Below are 17454 nucleotides of genomic sequence, written 5' to 3' on the forward strand. Positions count from 1 at the left end.
TATTTACATAATATCATTGTGTCTAATATTTCCTCACAAACTAAGGCCGAGTAACGACCTGTAGCTTGGATTGTGATAAATGTGAATCTATGAGTGGTAGAGGTTTTGTAACGATGTCCGCAATCTGATCGATCTTCTGTAGATATGAATCGAACCTTTAATATTGTAAACATAATTACACAATGCCCCCTCTAGCTATATTTACATAATATTACCTCTAACTCACCATAATTACATTGTGTCTAATAGGGTGGATAAATATTATTAATTTATCATTATGATACAAATAACTAAAGAATATGCTATGTTACATGTATATATACACAACACACACACACACAAATTACACATGTACACAAATCAAATAAGTATATAGATGAACAGTAATAAACGAGTAGAGCTCGAGCACAAGCTTTCTTAACATAACACGAGCCTAGGCTCTCGGCTTGGTTACTTTACATTGACTGCTCGAGAAAGATGATACTTCACTGTTTCAATATTCAAGTATGTTTGACTTGTTATAAGTAAAATGAAACCTATATTACCAAGTCTTTCAAGATGTTACAAGAAAGGAGGGCAAGCAAGTAGCAAACCAGGCCAATCAATCATCTTAGCTGTCACACCCCAACCGATGGCGGAATCATCGGGGCGCGGCACTGAGCGAAACAGATTGTTCAGAAGTTTCCACAACAACTATCATACAATTCAGTTATATAACACGTCCCATACCGTGTCCCAAATAATAACAAGTTATCATAGAAATCAGCTAAACAATATGGGAACTGTTCCGACAACTCAAATTCTTAATTATTACAGACCGAATTAAATATTGTTTTAAGACTTCTAGACGGCTAACTGTGAATCTTACTGACTACAGGTGCCAGTACAAGATCTACAGATAATTATGGCCCTGGAGCAGGTATGTGGACACTGTCCTAAGGCCACAGGCTCCTAGAAGCTTATTATTGCCTCGCTTCCCTAGCACGCTAGTAGCTTAAATACCTGTCACATACGTTAAAATAAGAGTCAATACATATAATGTAAAGGTGAGTACACAAGTTTGATATAGCATATAAAGTTCGAAAGTTTACGCATAACCAAGCACGTACACAAGGGCAAACGATGCATGTAAATTATCAACATGGGACCATCGATACCAACGACTTCGAGTTGACTGTCCGAGACAGTTCGCAATACATGATTACCACTGTAACCCATGCAAGTAATTGTCCTTAGCAACCCCCGTGTGAACGGGTGCTGAGTCCAAACTATAGTACTACGTTGCTAAAGCAGGTAGATAGCACTCCACGTGTAAACATAATAAACAGCAATCATTTAGTCAAGTAATACATGCAAGTAGGTTAGCGTTCAAATAGTTTGTGTCGTTTGTGAATTTGATAGATTACGTATGTAACACCCAAAAGTGCTGAAAGCAAAAAGGGATCGAGTATACTCACAGCGGTTGATCGTGGATTGAGAGGAGCACTGAGAATAGGTTAGCCTGAATAGTTCGATAACACAACGATGAGTAACGCGGAAAAAGTAAACAATGTACTTGGATCGAGTAGGCCATTCGATCGGACGGCAGTTCGATCGAGTGGGCTGTTCGATTGGTTTGAAAGTCCGTTCGAACATCCATTCGATCGGCCGGCTGGCTCGATCGGCTGGTTCCTTCAAGTGGATTGTTTCTTTCTTTGATGTGAAGGATGTGTTTGTGTATGATGGTTTGTACTACCTTTCAAGTTGGCCGATCGAACGGGCTGTTCGATCGGTTAGCCCAACCGATCGGCTAGCACTTCATTGTTTTCAAATATGTCACTCGATCGGTTGGCATGCTCGATCGGGTGACATTCCAATGTTTCGAAAAGTCTAAGTGTTTTGAAGTGTAGTATCTCATGATTCGAGTAGTAATGATTACAATCGAGTGGCTCGATCGATCGAACAGAACCTCGTCAATACTACACTTTGTGAGTTGGTGGGTCTAAGTGCTAGTCGATCGGTTAGCCTAGTCGATCGGCTGGCGTAGTCGTTCGGTTGGGCTGTTCGATCGAACAGCCTAGCCGTTCGGCCAGCTTCTCGATTCGGTTAACCTATCACTTAACACTTGGTTATTCCCGTTAATTGTTGATGTTTTAGAGATATTTTGACTACGAGTTGAACCACAAAGCTGAAGTCCCTACTTAGTCTACTGACTCGAGCAGGAATCACCCAAGCTCGGCCAGAGGCGGTTTGGAACTTAAGTTTAACGTTTAACCCGAAATCGGTATATCTCTCGGTAGAACCCGAATCTTGAACCATGTGTTTGTTTAGATTGATTTATAAATCGGTTCAAGTCTCGTTTTCACCTTTTTGAGTGTAAAAGAGTTGAAAGGTAGATGAAAACCCATCTTCCAATCCTTTTCCACCGTGAAATGTTAAGATCTTTGGAAGATTTTAGGTTATTTATGTGGAAATCGGTTAGATCTAAGTTATTCATGGTGGAATGATGCCAAAACTTAGTGTTCTTGAAGAACACATGATGACATCACCCAAGAACACCTAGATCTTGGTGATTTCATGGATGAAATCCAAGTTTTGAAAGATGGAAAGATGTAGAATCGATTAATGAACAAAAACGTACAAGGATTAGAGCGAAATACTTACCGGTTTGAGAGAAATCTGAGATTTAGTGAGAAGAAGAGGCTGGTCGGTCAGAGCTTTTCCAAAAGTGGAAAGTTTGACAAGGACAGCCCTATTTATAGGCTTCCAAAAGAGGAAAGGGTCAGCTGATCGAACAGCATCCCTGATCGAGCGGCTGTCCGATCGAACAGCCTGTTCGATCGGCTAGCCTGTTCGATCAGGTTGCCCTGTTCGATCGGCTTGCCTGGTTTTGAGTGTTTCGCGACGATTTTTGATATTCCGACTTCGATGTACGATGATTTGAGAATGATGGAATTCCTAATCAAATTACTTTTAGTCTCAACTACTATATCTAACATACGAGCATCCTTACAACCATTTCGGGTTCGATTTCCATTGAGTTTGATTCACCTTCGATCCTTGATTGATTTTGATTGATTCACCACACACTTTAACATAAGGTAAACATGCACAAGTAACACGTAAGGCACACACACACGTATAAAAGCATTAAAATTATCCACACTTGAGTTTGATGATTGATTTGACTAGCTTGATTATTGATTGACTAGCTTTATTGCATTGTTACTTCCTATCATTCACAGTCGGTCGTTGATTCACAGCTCGATTATCGGCCGATTAGTTTGATTATACAACACTTACTCCAAATAATATGAAAATCAAAATGAAACTAAAATGAAATTAATCTTTATTTATCTTTAATTCCAATAACAGTCAACTCTTGACTTTGACTTTGACTTTTGGGAAAACACGGGGTGTTACAGTCTCCCCTCCTTTAGGGAATTTCGTCCCGAAATTAGGCCGAGAACCGTACATCGCCGTGTGATTTTACCAATTTGATGCTTCAGATCTACCTGAACAACTGCGGGTACTTGGCCTTCATGTCACTTTCGAGTTCCCAAGTGAACTCCGCGCCTCGTTTGCCTTCCCATCGTACTTTTACAATAGGAATGCGAGAGCGTCTGAGTTGCTTGGTCTGTCGGTCCATGATTTCGACAGGCTTTTCCACGAAGTGTAGCGTCTCATTGACCTGAAGATCGTCGAGTGGTATTATTGCGTCGTGGTCGGCTACGCATTTTCGAAGGTTTGAAATATGGAAAGTCGGGTGGACATTGCTGAGTTCCTCCGGTAATTCGAGTTTGTAGGCAACTTTACCGATCCTTTCCAGAATCTTAAAAGGTCCAACAAATCGAGGCGCAAGTTTCCCTCTTTTGCCGAATCGGACTACTCCCTTCCAAGGCGATACCTTTAGGAGCACGTAGTCGCCAACTGCAAATTCGCGGGGCTTGCGTCGTTTATCGGCGTACATCTTTTGTCTGTCCCGGGCCTTCACCAAATTTTCCCTTATCTGGTGGATCTTGTCAGTCGTTTCTTGCAGAATCTCGGGCCCAGTCAATTGTGAATGACCGACCTCGTGCCATACAATAGGCGAGCGACATCTCCTACCATACAAGGCTTCGAAAGGTGCCATTTCGATGCTGGAGTGATAGCTATTATTATACGAAAATTCGACCAACGGTAGGTGTTTGCTCCAACTACCACCAAAATCGATAACACACGCACGGAGCATGTCTTCAATAGTACGAATCGTTCTTTCAGTCTGCCCGTCGGTTTGCGGGTGGAATGCGGTACTCAAATTCAGCGTCGTACCAAGAGCTGCTTGAAAAGTTTCCCACAATCTCGATGTAAACCGAGCATCGCGATCAGAAATGATGTCTCGAGGCGTACCATGATTCTTAATGATCTCGTCGGTGTAGATTTGGGCTAACTTGGCCACCTTATAGTCTTCTCGTATTGGCAGAAAGTGGGCTGATTTGGTTAGACGGTCGACTATAACCCAAATACTGTCGTGACCTGATGGCGTGGTCGGAAGCTTAGTTATGAATTCCATAGCTATGCTTTCCCACTTCCATACGGGTATCGGCGGTTGTTCGAGTAAGCCTGAAGGTCTTTGGTGTTCAGCCTTGACTCTTGCACAAGTTAAACAGCTACCAACATATAGAGCAATATCCCTTTTCATCCCAGGCCACCAGTACTTGTAGCGAAGGTCCTGGTACATTTTGTCCGCACCGGGATGAATGGAATATCGGGATTTGTGGGCTTCGTTCATGATGATCTTTCGCAAATCTGTCCTCCTCGGAACCCAGATTCGGTCCAGATAATAGAATATCCCGTTGGCTTTGCTCACGAGCTGAGTTCCATCGTGATAGATTCGTTCTTTCTTCAACGTACGCTCGTTAAAGCAAGCGTGTTGTGCTTCGCGGATGAGAGCTTCGAGGTTATACTGAGCCTGGATGTTTCGAACACCTATCACGTAATTCTTTCTGCTGAGGGCGTCTGCAACTACATTCGCCTTGCCTGGGTGATAACGGATCTCACAGTCGTAATCGTTGAGAAGTTCTACCCATCGGCGTTGACGCATATTGAGTTCTCTCTGGTTAAAGATATGTTGTAGGCTCTTGTGATCGGTGAAGATCGTACACCTTGTACCATACAGGTAGTGTCGCCAAATCTTTAAGGCAAAGACAACTGCGCCTAGCTCAAGGTCATGGGTTGTATAGTTCTTCTCGTGGATTTTGAGCTGTCGAGATGCGTAAGCTATAACCTTGTCTCGTTGCATGAGAACACAGCCAAGTCCAAGGTTTGAAGCATCACAATAGACAACGAAGTCATCGCTTCCGTCCGGCAGTGTAAGAACTGGTGCATGGCACAGCATGTGTTTGAGGGTTTGGAAAGCAGTCTCCTGCGCGGTTCCCCACACAAAAGGCTTGTCTTTATGAGTAAGGGAGGTAAGCGGTACAGCAATCTTTGAGAATCCTTCGATGAATCGCCGGTAGTAACCGGCTAATCCGAGAAAAGAGCGAACTTCTGACGGATTCTTTGGCGTAACCCATCCCTTGACTGCCTCAATCTTTGCAGGATCAACGTGTATACCCCGACTATTCACAATATGACCCAGAAATTGAACCTCCTCCAACCAGAACTCACACTTGGAGAATTTGGCGTAGAGTTGGTTTCCCTGAAGCAACTCGAGAACCAATCGCAAATGCTGCGCATGTTCGGCCCTCGATCTGGAATAGATCAGGACATCGTCGATAAATACAATGACGAAACGGTCTAAGAACGGTTTACACACGCGATTCATCAGATCCATAAAGACCGCGGGTGCGTTGGTCAAACCAAAAGGCATGACAACAAATTCGTAGTGGCCGTATCGGGTTCGAAAAGCGGTTTTGGGTATGTCTTCCTCTTGAATCCGCAACTGATGGTAGCCTGAACGTAGATCAATCTTGGAGAAACACTGAGCACCTTGTAGTTGGTCAAACAGATCATCGATTCTTGGTAAGGGGTATCGGTTCTTGATGGTCAGCTTGTTCAATTCCCGGTAATCGATGCACATTCGGAACGACCCGTCCTTCTTTTTGACGAAAAGGACTGGTGCGCCCCATGGAGAAGTGCTCGGGCGAATGAAGCCTTTTTCAAGTAACTCTTGGAGTTGGTTTGAGAGTTCTCGCATCTCAGATGGAGCGAGTCGATACGGAGTTTTGGCCACTGGGTTGGCTCCTGGAATAAGGTCGATTCGAAAGTCGATATCACGACTTGGAGGTAATCCAGGAAGATCATCAGGGAACACCTGAGGAAATTCTCGGACAACGGGAACATCCTTGACTTCAACTTTCCTTTTCTTGTCCGTCTCTGCTACAACAATGTTGGCCAAGAAGGCTCGATATTCCTTGCGGAGATATTTGCGAGCTTGAAGACATGACATGAGCTTGAGATCTTTTGCAGTAGTTTCACCATAAACACATAGAATATCACCACTAGCTAGCACAAAACGAATCATCTTATCGGAACACACAACTTCAGCATGGTTTTCACGAAGAAAGTCCATGCCTACTATAACATCGAAACTTCCGAGCTGCATTGGAATGAGATTAATCGGGAATATATGATTGTTGAGCTCGAGAGTACAATCACGGAGCACAGAATTGACAGCAATGGTTCTTCCGGTAGCGACTTCTACTTCGAAGGGTGACGAAAGATAAGAGCGCTTACGTCTAAGAAGCTTCTCAAATTCAAATGACACAAAGCAGTTATCGGCTCCAGTATCAAACAAACATGATGCATATATACCATTCACAGGGAACGTACCATTGACCACGTTGTTATCAGCTTGAGCCTGGCGTGCGTTGATGTTGAAAGTTCTGGCGTGAGCGGCTTGTTGTTGAGGCTGTTGTTGTTGTTGTTGTTGGGGTTGTTGAGCTTCTTGTTTCACCACTCTGTTCGGGCACCGGTTTGCGAAGTGGTTAGGGTCACCACATGCAAAGCAGGTCCGAACATTGTTTGCCGGGGCCTGTGCGGCTTGAGGAGCTTGAGGAGCAGGTAGCAGGGCTTGGTTAACAGCGGCTTGAGCTTGCGTTTGACGCGGACCATAGCGGCAATTCGCAGTGAAATGCCCGTAAACGTTGCAGTGGGCACAGTAACGGCAGGCCACACCCACCGGGTGATGATAAGAACATGTAGCACAGAGTGGGTGGGGGCCGGTGTACGCACGCTTAGCCGGCGGCGCATTGATCACTGGCGCAGTGCGCTGTGGTTGCTGTTGTTGTGGCGGTACTGACTGAAGAGGAGCAGCATTGGTTGCGGCGGCGCAACTCTTGTTTTTCTTTCTTCTTCTCGAGGACTTGGAGGCTTGAGCAGCAGGGTTGTCGGTTGATGCGGTAGTAACTTGATGCAACGACTTGGATGGCTTATCCCAGACACCAGCCTTAACTCGCTTGTCGTTAATCTCGGCAGCGAGTAGGTAGGTTTCCTCGATTGATGCGGGTTTGGCGGCAAACACAAAATCTGCAACACAATCCGGAAGAGCACAGATGTATTTCTTGATGGTCATCTCGGGAGTCTTGACCTGGTCTGGACAGATAATGCTCAGTTGTTTGAAACGGGCGGTGAGACCAGCGTTGTCGCCCTCCTTCTGCTTGATGGTCCAGAACTCATCCTCCAACTTTTGGCGTTCGTGGGGAGGACAGAACTCGTCCAGCATGATAGCCTTCAGTTCCTCCCACGTCAGCTCGTAGGCAGCGTCGTTCCCGCGCTTATTCCTTTCGGCTGTCCACCAGTCCAATGCCCGCGACTGGAAGACACCGGTAGCATTGAGAGTTCGAAGATGATCCGGGCATCCGCTTTGACGAAGGGTAACTTCCACTGAGTCAAACCAGTGAAATAAGCCTGTAGGGCCCTCTTCACCGGTGAACTCCTTCGGTCCACACGCCTTAAATTGCTTGAAACTGAACGGAGCTTTGCTGGATTCAGTGAGGGTTCGGGATTCTTCCGACGACTTGCTGGTGTTTTCGTACACCTCACTGACAGCTTTCGCTACAGACCTTGAGATGAGCTTGGCGAGACGTCGGTCTCTCTTTTCCTGACGGGAAAGGTTTTGGCGAGTTCTTGATGATGACGACATGGTCTGCAATAGACATCGCCATAGGGCTCAACACAACGAATTCGAATCTCGCACGTCTTAGTTTACTAAAGCTTAGAATCACGTCGCATCTCACGTCACGTAACACATGTAAACACATAAGCACATAATCATAGAGGCACATAAGCACAGAAGCAATTAGAGCACATAAGCAATTAAGCAAATAGAGCACTTAATTTCCTAAACACGTACGCACTTTTATCACAGAGGCTGTCAGAAAACAGAAACCTATAACCACAAGTCGAGTGTCGTTCGTTTTGCATATCGGATAGCATCACATTGTATAGTCTAACTTAGTAGTATAGCGTAGCATAGCACACTGGTTTCGTTTAGATCACATCAACAGAGGTTTGAATCGAGATAGGATAGCAACAAAAGTCACGCAGATTGATAACAAATGGAGTAACCAACAAATCTTAAAACACGTAAACAGGTAAATCATATAAAATCAACAAAGCAGCACTCAAAATCGGAAAATGGATTGTCTGCGGCTACTAGACTTCGACTAACCATGGCAATTTAACTATTCACAGTTGACTTGTCGTCACTTTCGACTCTAGGGGACATGTTTCTGCCTCGATTCTTGGGCATTATGCATGCGCATTCTAGGCCATACTCGTGAGTTCAGGTCGTTGGAGTCCGTCAATTGCCTTGGCGAGATAAATAAAGTTGGAATAACTGCCAAGGTTAGGGTTTCACCCCTAGCTCAGCAATTTCTTCCTTGTTTTAAGAAAATTTAGAGGAAAATTTTCATCAAATTACGGGTCTCAGCCCTGATTTGGTATAATTCTCCCCGTTTGTTGATAGAATTTTGCACAAAGTAATTGGCAAAAATTTGTAATTTAGGCAGGAATTCGCGGGTTTCACTCCTAATCCCGTCCAAACTACAAAATTTGGCTCGGAGTTTGGATGTAATGATAGAATAGAAGGAAACAACATAAAATAAGCACATAAACTTGGTCTCTTGGTTCCTAACTATAGTCTAGGTCTCTAAGACAGCGATCCGGACTAGATCGTGTCTAACCTAATTCCCTATAGTTATGGCTCTGATACCAATCTGTCACACCCCAACCGATTGCGGAATCATCGGGGCGCGGCACTGAGCGAAACAGATTGTTCAGAAGTTTCCACAACAACTATCATACAATTCAGTTATATAACACGTCCCATACCGTGTCCCAAATAATAACAAGTTATCATAGAAATCAGCTAAACAATATGGGAACTGTTCCGACAACTCAAATTCTTAATTATTACAGACCGAATTAAATATTGTTTTAAGACTTCTAGACGGCTAACTGTGAATCTTACTGACTACAGGTGCCAGTACAAGATCTACAGATAATTATGGCCCTGGAGCAGGTATGTGGACACTGTCCTAAGGCCACAGGCTCCTAGAAGCTTATTATTGCCTCGCTTCCCTAGCACGCTAGTAGCTTAAATACCTGTCACATACGTTAAAATAAGAGTCAATACATATAATGTAAAGGTGAGTACACAAGTTTGATATAGCATATAAAGTTCGAAAGTTTACGCATAACCAAGCACGTACACAAGGGCAAACGATGCATGTAAATTATCAACATGGGACCATCGATACCAACGACTTCGAGTTGACTGTCCGAGACAGTTCGCAATACATGATTACCACTGTAACCCATGCAAGTAATTGTCCTTAGCAACCCCCGTGTGAACGGGTGCTGAGTCCAAACTATAGTACTACGTTGCTAAAGCAGGTAGATAGCACTCCACGTGTAAACATAATAAACAGCAATCATTTAGTCAAGTAATACATGCAAGTAGGTTAGCGTTCAAATAGTTTGTGTCGTTTGTGAATTTGATAGATTACGTATGTAACACCCAAAAGTGCTGAAAGCAAAAAGGGATCGAGTATACTCACAGCGGTTGATCGTGGATTGAGAGGAGCACTGAGAATAGGTTAGCCTGAATAGTTCGATAACACAACGATGAGTAACGCGGAAAAAGTAAACAATGTACTTGGATCGAGTAGGCCATTCGATCGGACGGCAGTTCGATCGAGTGGGCTGTTCGATTGGTTTGAAAGTCCGTTCGAACATCCATTCGATCGGCCGGCTGGCTCGATCGGCTGGTTCCTTCAAGTGGATTGTTTCTTTCTTTGATGTGAAGGATGTGTTTGTGTATGATGGTTTGTACTACCTTTCAAGTTGGCCGATCGAACGGGCTGTTCGATCGGTTAGCCCAACCGATCGGCTAGCACTTCATTGTTTTCAAATATGTCACTCGATCGGTTGGCATGCTCGATCGGGTGACATTCCAATGTTTCGAAAAGTCTAAGTGTTTTGAAGTGTAGTATCTCATGATTCGAGTAGTAATGATTACAATCGAGTGGCTCGATCGATCGAACAGAACCTCGTCAATACTACACTTTGTGAGTTGGTGGGTCTAAGTGCTAGTCGATCGGTTAGCCTAGTCGATCGGTTGGCGTAGTCGTTCGGTTGGGCTGTTCGATCGAACAGCCTAGCCGTTCGGCCAGCTTCTCGATTCGGTTAACCTATCACTTAACACTTGGTTATTCCCGTTAATTGTTGATGTTTTAGAGATATTTTGACTACGAGTTGAACCACAAAGCTGAAGTCCCTACTTAGTCTACTGACTCGAGCAGGAATCACCCAAGCTCGGCCAGAGGCGGTTTGGAACTTAAGTTTAACGTTTAACCCGAAATCGGTATATCTCTCGGTAGAACCCGAATCTTGAACCATGTGTTTGTTTAGATTGATTTATAAATCGGTTCAAGTCTCGTTTTCACCTTTTTGAGTGTAAAAGAGTTGAAAGGTAGATGAAAACCCATCTTCCAATCCTTTTCCACCGTGAAATGTTAAGATCTTTGGAAGATTTTAGGTTATTTATGTGGAAATCGGTTAGATCTAAGTTATTCATGGTGGAATGATGCCAAAACTTAGTGTTCTTGAAGAACACATGATGACATCACCCAAGAACACCTAGATCTTGGTGATTTCATGGATGAAATCCAAGTTTTGAAAGATGGAAAGATGTAGAATCGATTAATGAACAAAAACGTACAAGGATTAGAGCGAAATACTTACCGGTTTGAGAGAAATCTGAGATTTAGTGAGAAGAAGAGGCTGGTCGGTCAGAGCTTTTCCAAAAGTGGAAAGTTTGACAAGGACAGCCCTATTTATAGGCTTCCAAAAGAGGAAAGGGTCAGCTGATCGAACAGCATCCCTGATCGAGCGGCTGTCCGATCGAACAGCCTGTTCGATCGGCTAGCCTGTTCGATCAGGTTGCCCTGTTCGATCGGCTTGCCTGGTTTTGAGTGTTTCGCGACGATTTTTGATATTCCGACTTCGATGTACGATGATTTGAGAATGATGGAATTCCTAATCAAATTACTTTTAGTCTCAACTACTATATCTAACATACGAGCATCCTTACAACCATTTCGGGTTCGATTTCCATTGAGTTTGATTCACCTTCGATCCTTGATTGATTTTGATTGATTCACCACACACTTTAACATAAGGTAAACATGCACAAGTAACACGTAAGGCACACACACACGTATAAAAGCATTAAAATTATCCACACTTGAGTTTGATGATTGATTTGACTAGCTTGATTATTGATTGACTAGCTTTATTGCATTGTTACTTCCTATCATTCACAGTCGGTCGTTGATTCACAGCTCGATTATCGGCCGATTAGTTTGATTATACAACACTTACTCCAAATAATATGAAAATCAAAATGAAACTAAAATGAAATTAATCTTTATTTATCTTTAATTCCAATAACAGTCAACTCTTGACTTTGACTTTGACTTTTGGGAAAACACGGGGTGTTACATTAGCTTTCCAAAAATGGCATCATTCTACAAGTTTTTGCATAGTTGACTTGGACACGAACGGTCAACCAATACAGGTATATAGAATAAGCCCAAAAGGGTCAATCGGTATAATATTTACACAAGGTTCAATCCTATACTTACAACCAAACACTCCCCAACTCAATATTCTGGCTCTTGTTTAAGATGCATTCCGCTTGATGAACCAAAAGTCATGGTCTGTCATCGTCAAGAAGCAACAACCATTAGATCATAAATTTAAACAATAGATTATTGAATAAAAGATGTCAAAGTCAACTGTCAGACGATTGACTTGCGGTAGTATTAGTTACCTGGCTTGTAGTGGGCAGAATGGTATTAACAAGATCTGTGTTTAGCGATACAGGCAGTGGCGGTCCTGGAATGTACCTCATGCTGCAAAAAAAATGAGCCAAAATAAACAGCTGATATGTATAGGAATTGAACAAAAGTTCATGTTTGACTTTTGAACTTGTCTTTTGACTTTAAGTACAAGTTTGATGAAGGTTCAACGTACTCATTTAAGATCGCACTTAAATTGTTCTTCGCGTGATTAAACAGGTTGACATTGTCCTGCAGCTGTTGTTAGATGTTACAAAACAAAATATTAGCTTCCAAGAATATGTTTAATCAAACATAACGAGCTTAAAAAGTTATAACACTGACTTTTAGTGCAGAAATATTAGCCGAGATCCGACTAAGGACTTGACTGTTTTGTTCCAAAAGACGCCTCGTGGAGATGCTTAATGCTGCATAAATCAATCAAAAAAATCAGCGTGTTTACAGAATCCAAAATCTTCAATTAGGTATGTTGGGACGGGTGTTTAGAAACTGAATATGTGGAATTTATTAATCAAAAAATGGAGCCACGAGAAACTAACCGTTCAATGGAATACCACCGCCCTGGATCCGATTATTCATGGTTACGGAAAACGGAGCCACCACATTCATGGATGAATTCGATGATATAGTTGGCTTTGATGATAATTCCACCAGCTTATCCTGTTGTAACGGGACAATCACAATGCTGTTCATTCATTAAAAATATGATAATTACAAATATCAACTACATGATAAACTTCTTGAAGTGCAAGTGTGTTCATATAGACATATAGCATGTAAAAATGCATCAACTTTGCACTGTTCGTTTCTTTAAAGAAAGAGTAAAGTACACGGATGGTCCCTGTGGTTTACCAAAATTTTGGATTTGGTCCATAGCTTTCCAAAAGTACACGGATGGTCCCTGTGGTTTTCACTTTGTAACACATTTAGTCCCCAACCAACAAATCTAAAGGTTTTAGCAGCCAGCAGGTCCAAGCTAGGGATTAAATGCGTTACAAAGTGCAAACCATAGGGACCATCCATGTACTTTTGGGAAAAGTTGGGGATTAAATGTGTTACAAAGTGCAAACCACAAGGACCATTTGTGTACTTTTGGAAAGCTAGGGACCCCAAATCCAAAACTCTGGTAAACCACAGGAACCATCCGTGTACTTTATTCTTAACAAATCAATGATGACATAAGATGGAAATACCCTCATTCTTAAAGGCTAGTTACGAAAGTTGTGAAACAAATTCAAAACATATTGTTAAACTTGTAAGCTAGTTATCCAATTTCGTTTGGTAAAGTAAAAGACGAAAGTACCCTTTTGAACGAACATACAAGGGGTTAGTGTATAGGCATACCTTTTTATCTTTCAACTTCCTCCCCAACTTGAGCTCATCGTGTTTCCGTCTTTTACTCTGCCATATATCTCATTTTGGTAAGCATGTAAATGAGGAAGTTATATAATTGGTATAATTGGTATAATTCAACTTTTCATTTTTCAAAATATCTAAATTTCCACTCACGTTGTAGCGAGTATATTCATAAATAAATGTTCAGCCATTGAATGCAACACTTGACTGTGCAAATAGCTTAATGAAAGTGTTAAAACAATGAAACATTGGATATATCTAAAATGCCACTTATTAGACTAAATTACGATTTTGGCCCTTGTGGTTATATCACTTTTACCCTTTTAGCCCAAAAAGAAATCTTTAAACAACTGAGCCCCGAACATCTTTTTTTCTAACTCTTTTGGCCCCTAACACTAACCCCGTCCATTTACTTTTAGGGGCCAAAAGCGTTAGAAAAAAAGACGTTGGGCGCTCAGATGTTAAAAGATTCCTTTTGGGGCTAAAAGGGTAAAAGTGATATAACCACAGGGGCCAAAATCGTAATTTACTCCACTTATTAAATGTAAGAACCTACAGAACTAAAATCACTACTATAAATATCTTTTAATGATTACTAATATGCCAAAGAAGTCAATTATATATTGCGTTCATTTTGGGACATCCCCTCGAAGAAATTATCACTTATTTTGATATGGATATTAATACTGAAAAACTTGTAAAATAAAAGCGCAAGAAATATGAGTAACGAGCTTACCATCATCCACCTGCACCTCAGAGCAACATCACGAACAGTTTTATCACGCAATGTAGCAGCAATTTTGATATACTTCATGATGTTGGGTTCATCTGCATATCTACATATATTCAGTAAAAAAAAAATTAGCAATTGAGATTGTTGGATGTGTTTGAAGTTGTAACAATTTGATAATCAGTTATTTCAGTGTTTGGCAGATTCTGATTAACTACGAAATTGATACAAAAAACGAACATCAAAGACAATTTAGCGAAAATAAAAGGAGCCATGTCTTCTGAGACGGAAGTAAACATATCTCGAATTAGGTTAAAAGAAAGGCTAATTAGGTGAGTTAACGATAAATTCGATAATACATTATGTTACAGCTTGGTATGAACCTGAATAATATGATAATCAGTTTCAAGACACAAAGATCCAAACATTAAGAGTCACCTAAACGAGACCTAAAAACAATATATCACAACCGACGATCCGACACAAATCTATGGCTCTTGAAGGGGTATCATATTTCAGTTTTATCCGAAAATTTTGGGAATATACAAAAAATAAAAAGCATGTATGTCCTCTGCCTCTATGACCTCACACCAGATTCACAAATAGTAGATATTGAACCATTGGGTGTCAGCCCAATGGCCACCAGCCCGCATTCTAACCCGGAGGTGGCGGGTTCGAGTCTTGCTCGTTCCCAATGCCCCTACGGTAGCGGATTTACCCCCAGACTCAGGCTTGCTGGGTGGCGGTCTGCGAGGTGGGATCACCTCGGCGGTTGGGAGGACCGTGGAATACCCCTCCCCCCCCCCCCCCCCCCCAATAGTAGATATTGCAGTATCAGCACAATAACATATATAAACAGTATAACCACAAGAACAATACATACAGAATAAGCACACTAGACAAACATAATATAAACTTGGAACAAGATACCTACATGGACATTCCCTCTTCCAACTTAAGCTGTTCTTCAACCGACCACTCGACAGCCAAACCCGCATCATGCTTCAACCCAGGAACCAACTCCGAACCACCCGAAGCACACGAATTCCCAATTCGACCATAACCAGTCGGACCACTACTCACCATACCAGAATACACCACACCTGCTGGATCATTCATCTCACTTGCGGCATCAACCACACCCGAACGAAACGATATCGCGTGTCGTTTCGGCCCAAAGCTCAAAGCTTGATCATGGTGAAACTGAAAACCCGAATCCATAATCTGTATGACTGACACTTTATTATTAAACTTGAATCATAATGTGCAAAATCAAATCATATATATAGAGAGATAAAAAGGGGGTGGCGTTGAGTCTCCAAATTAAAAGAATCTAGTAACTATTATTACCCCCAAAAGTTAAAAACAAACCCTAGATTCTTCAAACCAAAATTAAAATCCACCAATCTTGAATAATAAACTTATAAACCCCCAACTGAATAAAATCGTATGTATAATCGAGAAACAAGTGGTAAAAACACAAACCCACCTGCACAAAACCTTCATATCACAAATCTTGAAATAATACTAATAACCCATCATCATATTCTCGTACAAAGATACTGAAAATGACGAGTAAAGTAACCTTGTACACAAAGGGTATAACATTTGAGAGAAATAATAAAAGGGCTTTCGAAATGTCTCAACTTTTTGAGATGTGGGGGTTTAATTGGTTGTTTATTCAATCAGCACGCATTCTGCAACTAATTTGGGTGCTTTGAGCACAGAGAAGATGCACTTTTGGGGAAAAATAATAGTGAGGTGTGGCCAATGGGAAAACAGAGGTGGAAAGTTTGAATAAGGTTTTTCTGTTTAAAGCTTTTTTTTTGTTGCGCTCATCTTGGAGTTGATAAAGAATGCGAATCCCGATGAATGTTTGATGCTACACTTGTCATGATATTATTACCCAAGTGCTAGGATGATGATTGGGAGTACTCTAGATTTCTATTTTTATCAACAAGAAGGCTTAGGGTGGAGGGTATAGTCAATCACTCTAGGGTGTTTGAGTGAAATTCTACCCAATAATATTATGCTATGTCAACTTCCCATTGCACTCCTCATTTTGCACTCAATCAGGGGGTATAGTCAATCACCCTAGGGTGTTTGAGTAGGTTAAAAAATAAAAAAAATTGTGATTGGTTAAAAGGGGTTGAGACCCACCATTTTCTCAATCACTCTCTCTCCCCCATTTTCGGTAAACACTCACCGAATTCCCCTCCCTCTCTCCAACTCACCGAACATCCACATTCACTCGGTATAGTCACCGATCGATGACTTAGACTACCCGCACAACTCCCCGCTTATTATACCCTCCACCCTAAGGGTGTTTGAGTTGGGTGTTTGAGTGAAGTCACCGATCGGTGACCACCCCCACTTGATTAAGTTGGGTGTTTGAGTTGGAGAGAGGATGTGGAATTCGGTGTGTAGTCACCGATTTGTTTGAGAGGAGAGGAGGGACCAATCATTTTTTTTGTTTGTTTTTTTTTTTTTAATTGAGGGGTGTTTGACTATACCTAGTGATTGAATGTAGAATGGGAAGTAGAATAGGAAGTTGACATGACATAATATTATTGGCTAGGATTTCACTCAAACACCCTAAGGTGTTTGACTATACCCTCCACCCTTAGTGGTAGTATTGATTTGCACTAAATATGTTTAAGGTTCCGTTGGCTATTTTGAAAAAAAAAAAAAAAAAAAAAAAAAAAAAAAAAAAAAAAAAACCCTTAATATGTTTAAGGACACCATCTTCACATCATTCGGGTTGACAGGATGAAAAGTACGTGCAATGACTTTATTAGTGTTCGGATTAGTCATTTATGTGTCAATCAAACACACATACGAGTTGTATGATTTGTGAACATTATCTCGTACAAGCGCTCGTATGACCTGTATAGCCGTTTTTCGGATGAGATACAACTTGTGTGCCCATTTTTTGTATGTCATATGGTAAGGTCATATGAGTCGTATGGCAAGTTAATGGTGTGTTGATACGTGTCAGAGGGGTTTCGTTAGACAAGCCCTTCCTTTTTATTATATTGGTTA

At 41.7% G+C, this 17454-nt stretch overlaps 1 protein-coding gene across 2 annotated transcripts; it reads right to left on the reverse strand.

The window, feature by feature from the left end:
- Positions 1 to 585: 585 nt before the first annotated feature.
- LOC110922236 lies at positions 586 to 16274 on the reverse strand. 2 transcript variants are annotated; one of them, XR_002582991.2, is made up of 10 exons: positions 15902 to 16274; positions 15347 to 15636; positions 14419 to 14518; positions 13671 to 13727; positions 12866 to 12986; positions 12651 to 12733; positions 12502 to 12563; positions 12299 to 12380; positions 11968 to 12185; positions 586 to 609 (listed from the first exon to the last, which is right to left on the reverse strand). XR_002582991.2 is itself a non-coding variant. In XM_022166544.2 (9 exons), the coding sequence occupies exons 2-9, from the start codon at positions 15631 to 15633 to the stop codon at positions 12129 to 12131; spliced, it is 849 nt and encodes a 282-aa protein (XP_022022236.1). In that variant the 5' UTR covers positions 15634 to 15636; positions 15902 to 16274; the 3' UTR covers positions 11914 to 12128. The 2 variants fall into 2 exon arrangements, 1 of the variants encoding a protein (XP_022022236.1); XM_022166544.2 differs by lacking the exon at positions 586 to 609 and having other exon boundaries at positions 11914 to 12185.
- Between the last annotated feature and the right edge of the window lie 1180 nt (positions 16275 to 17454).

Source organism: Helianthus annuus, chromosome 17, assembly GCF_002127325.2.
Source record: "Helianthus annuus cultivar XRQ/B chromosome 17, HanXRQr2.0-SUNRISE, whole genome shotgun sequence".
Classification (NCBI taxonomy): Eukaryota; Viridiplantae; Streptophyta; class Magnoliopsida; order Asterales; family Asteraceae; genus Helianthus; species Helianthus annuus.

What these genes read in the sequence shown, in the direction of transcription:
- LOC110922236 (XM_022166544.2), bottom strand. Translation starts at nt 15,633, where the DNA reads ATGGATTCGGGTTTTCAGTTTCACCATGATCAAGCTTTGAGCTTTGGG. An exon ending in CGGTGGTATTCCATTGAACG is followed by an intron (nt 12,734 to 12,865) that starts GTTAGTTTCTCG and finishes TGATTTATGCAG; the next exon opens with CATTAAGCATCTCCACGAGG. An exon ending in TTAAGTGCGATCTTAAATGA is followed by an intron (nt 12,381 to 12,501) that starts GTACGTTGAACC and finishes TTTTTTTTGCAG; the next exon opens with CATGAGGTACATTCCAGGAC.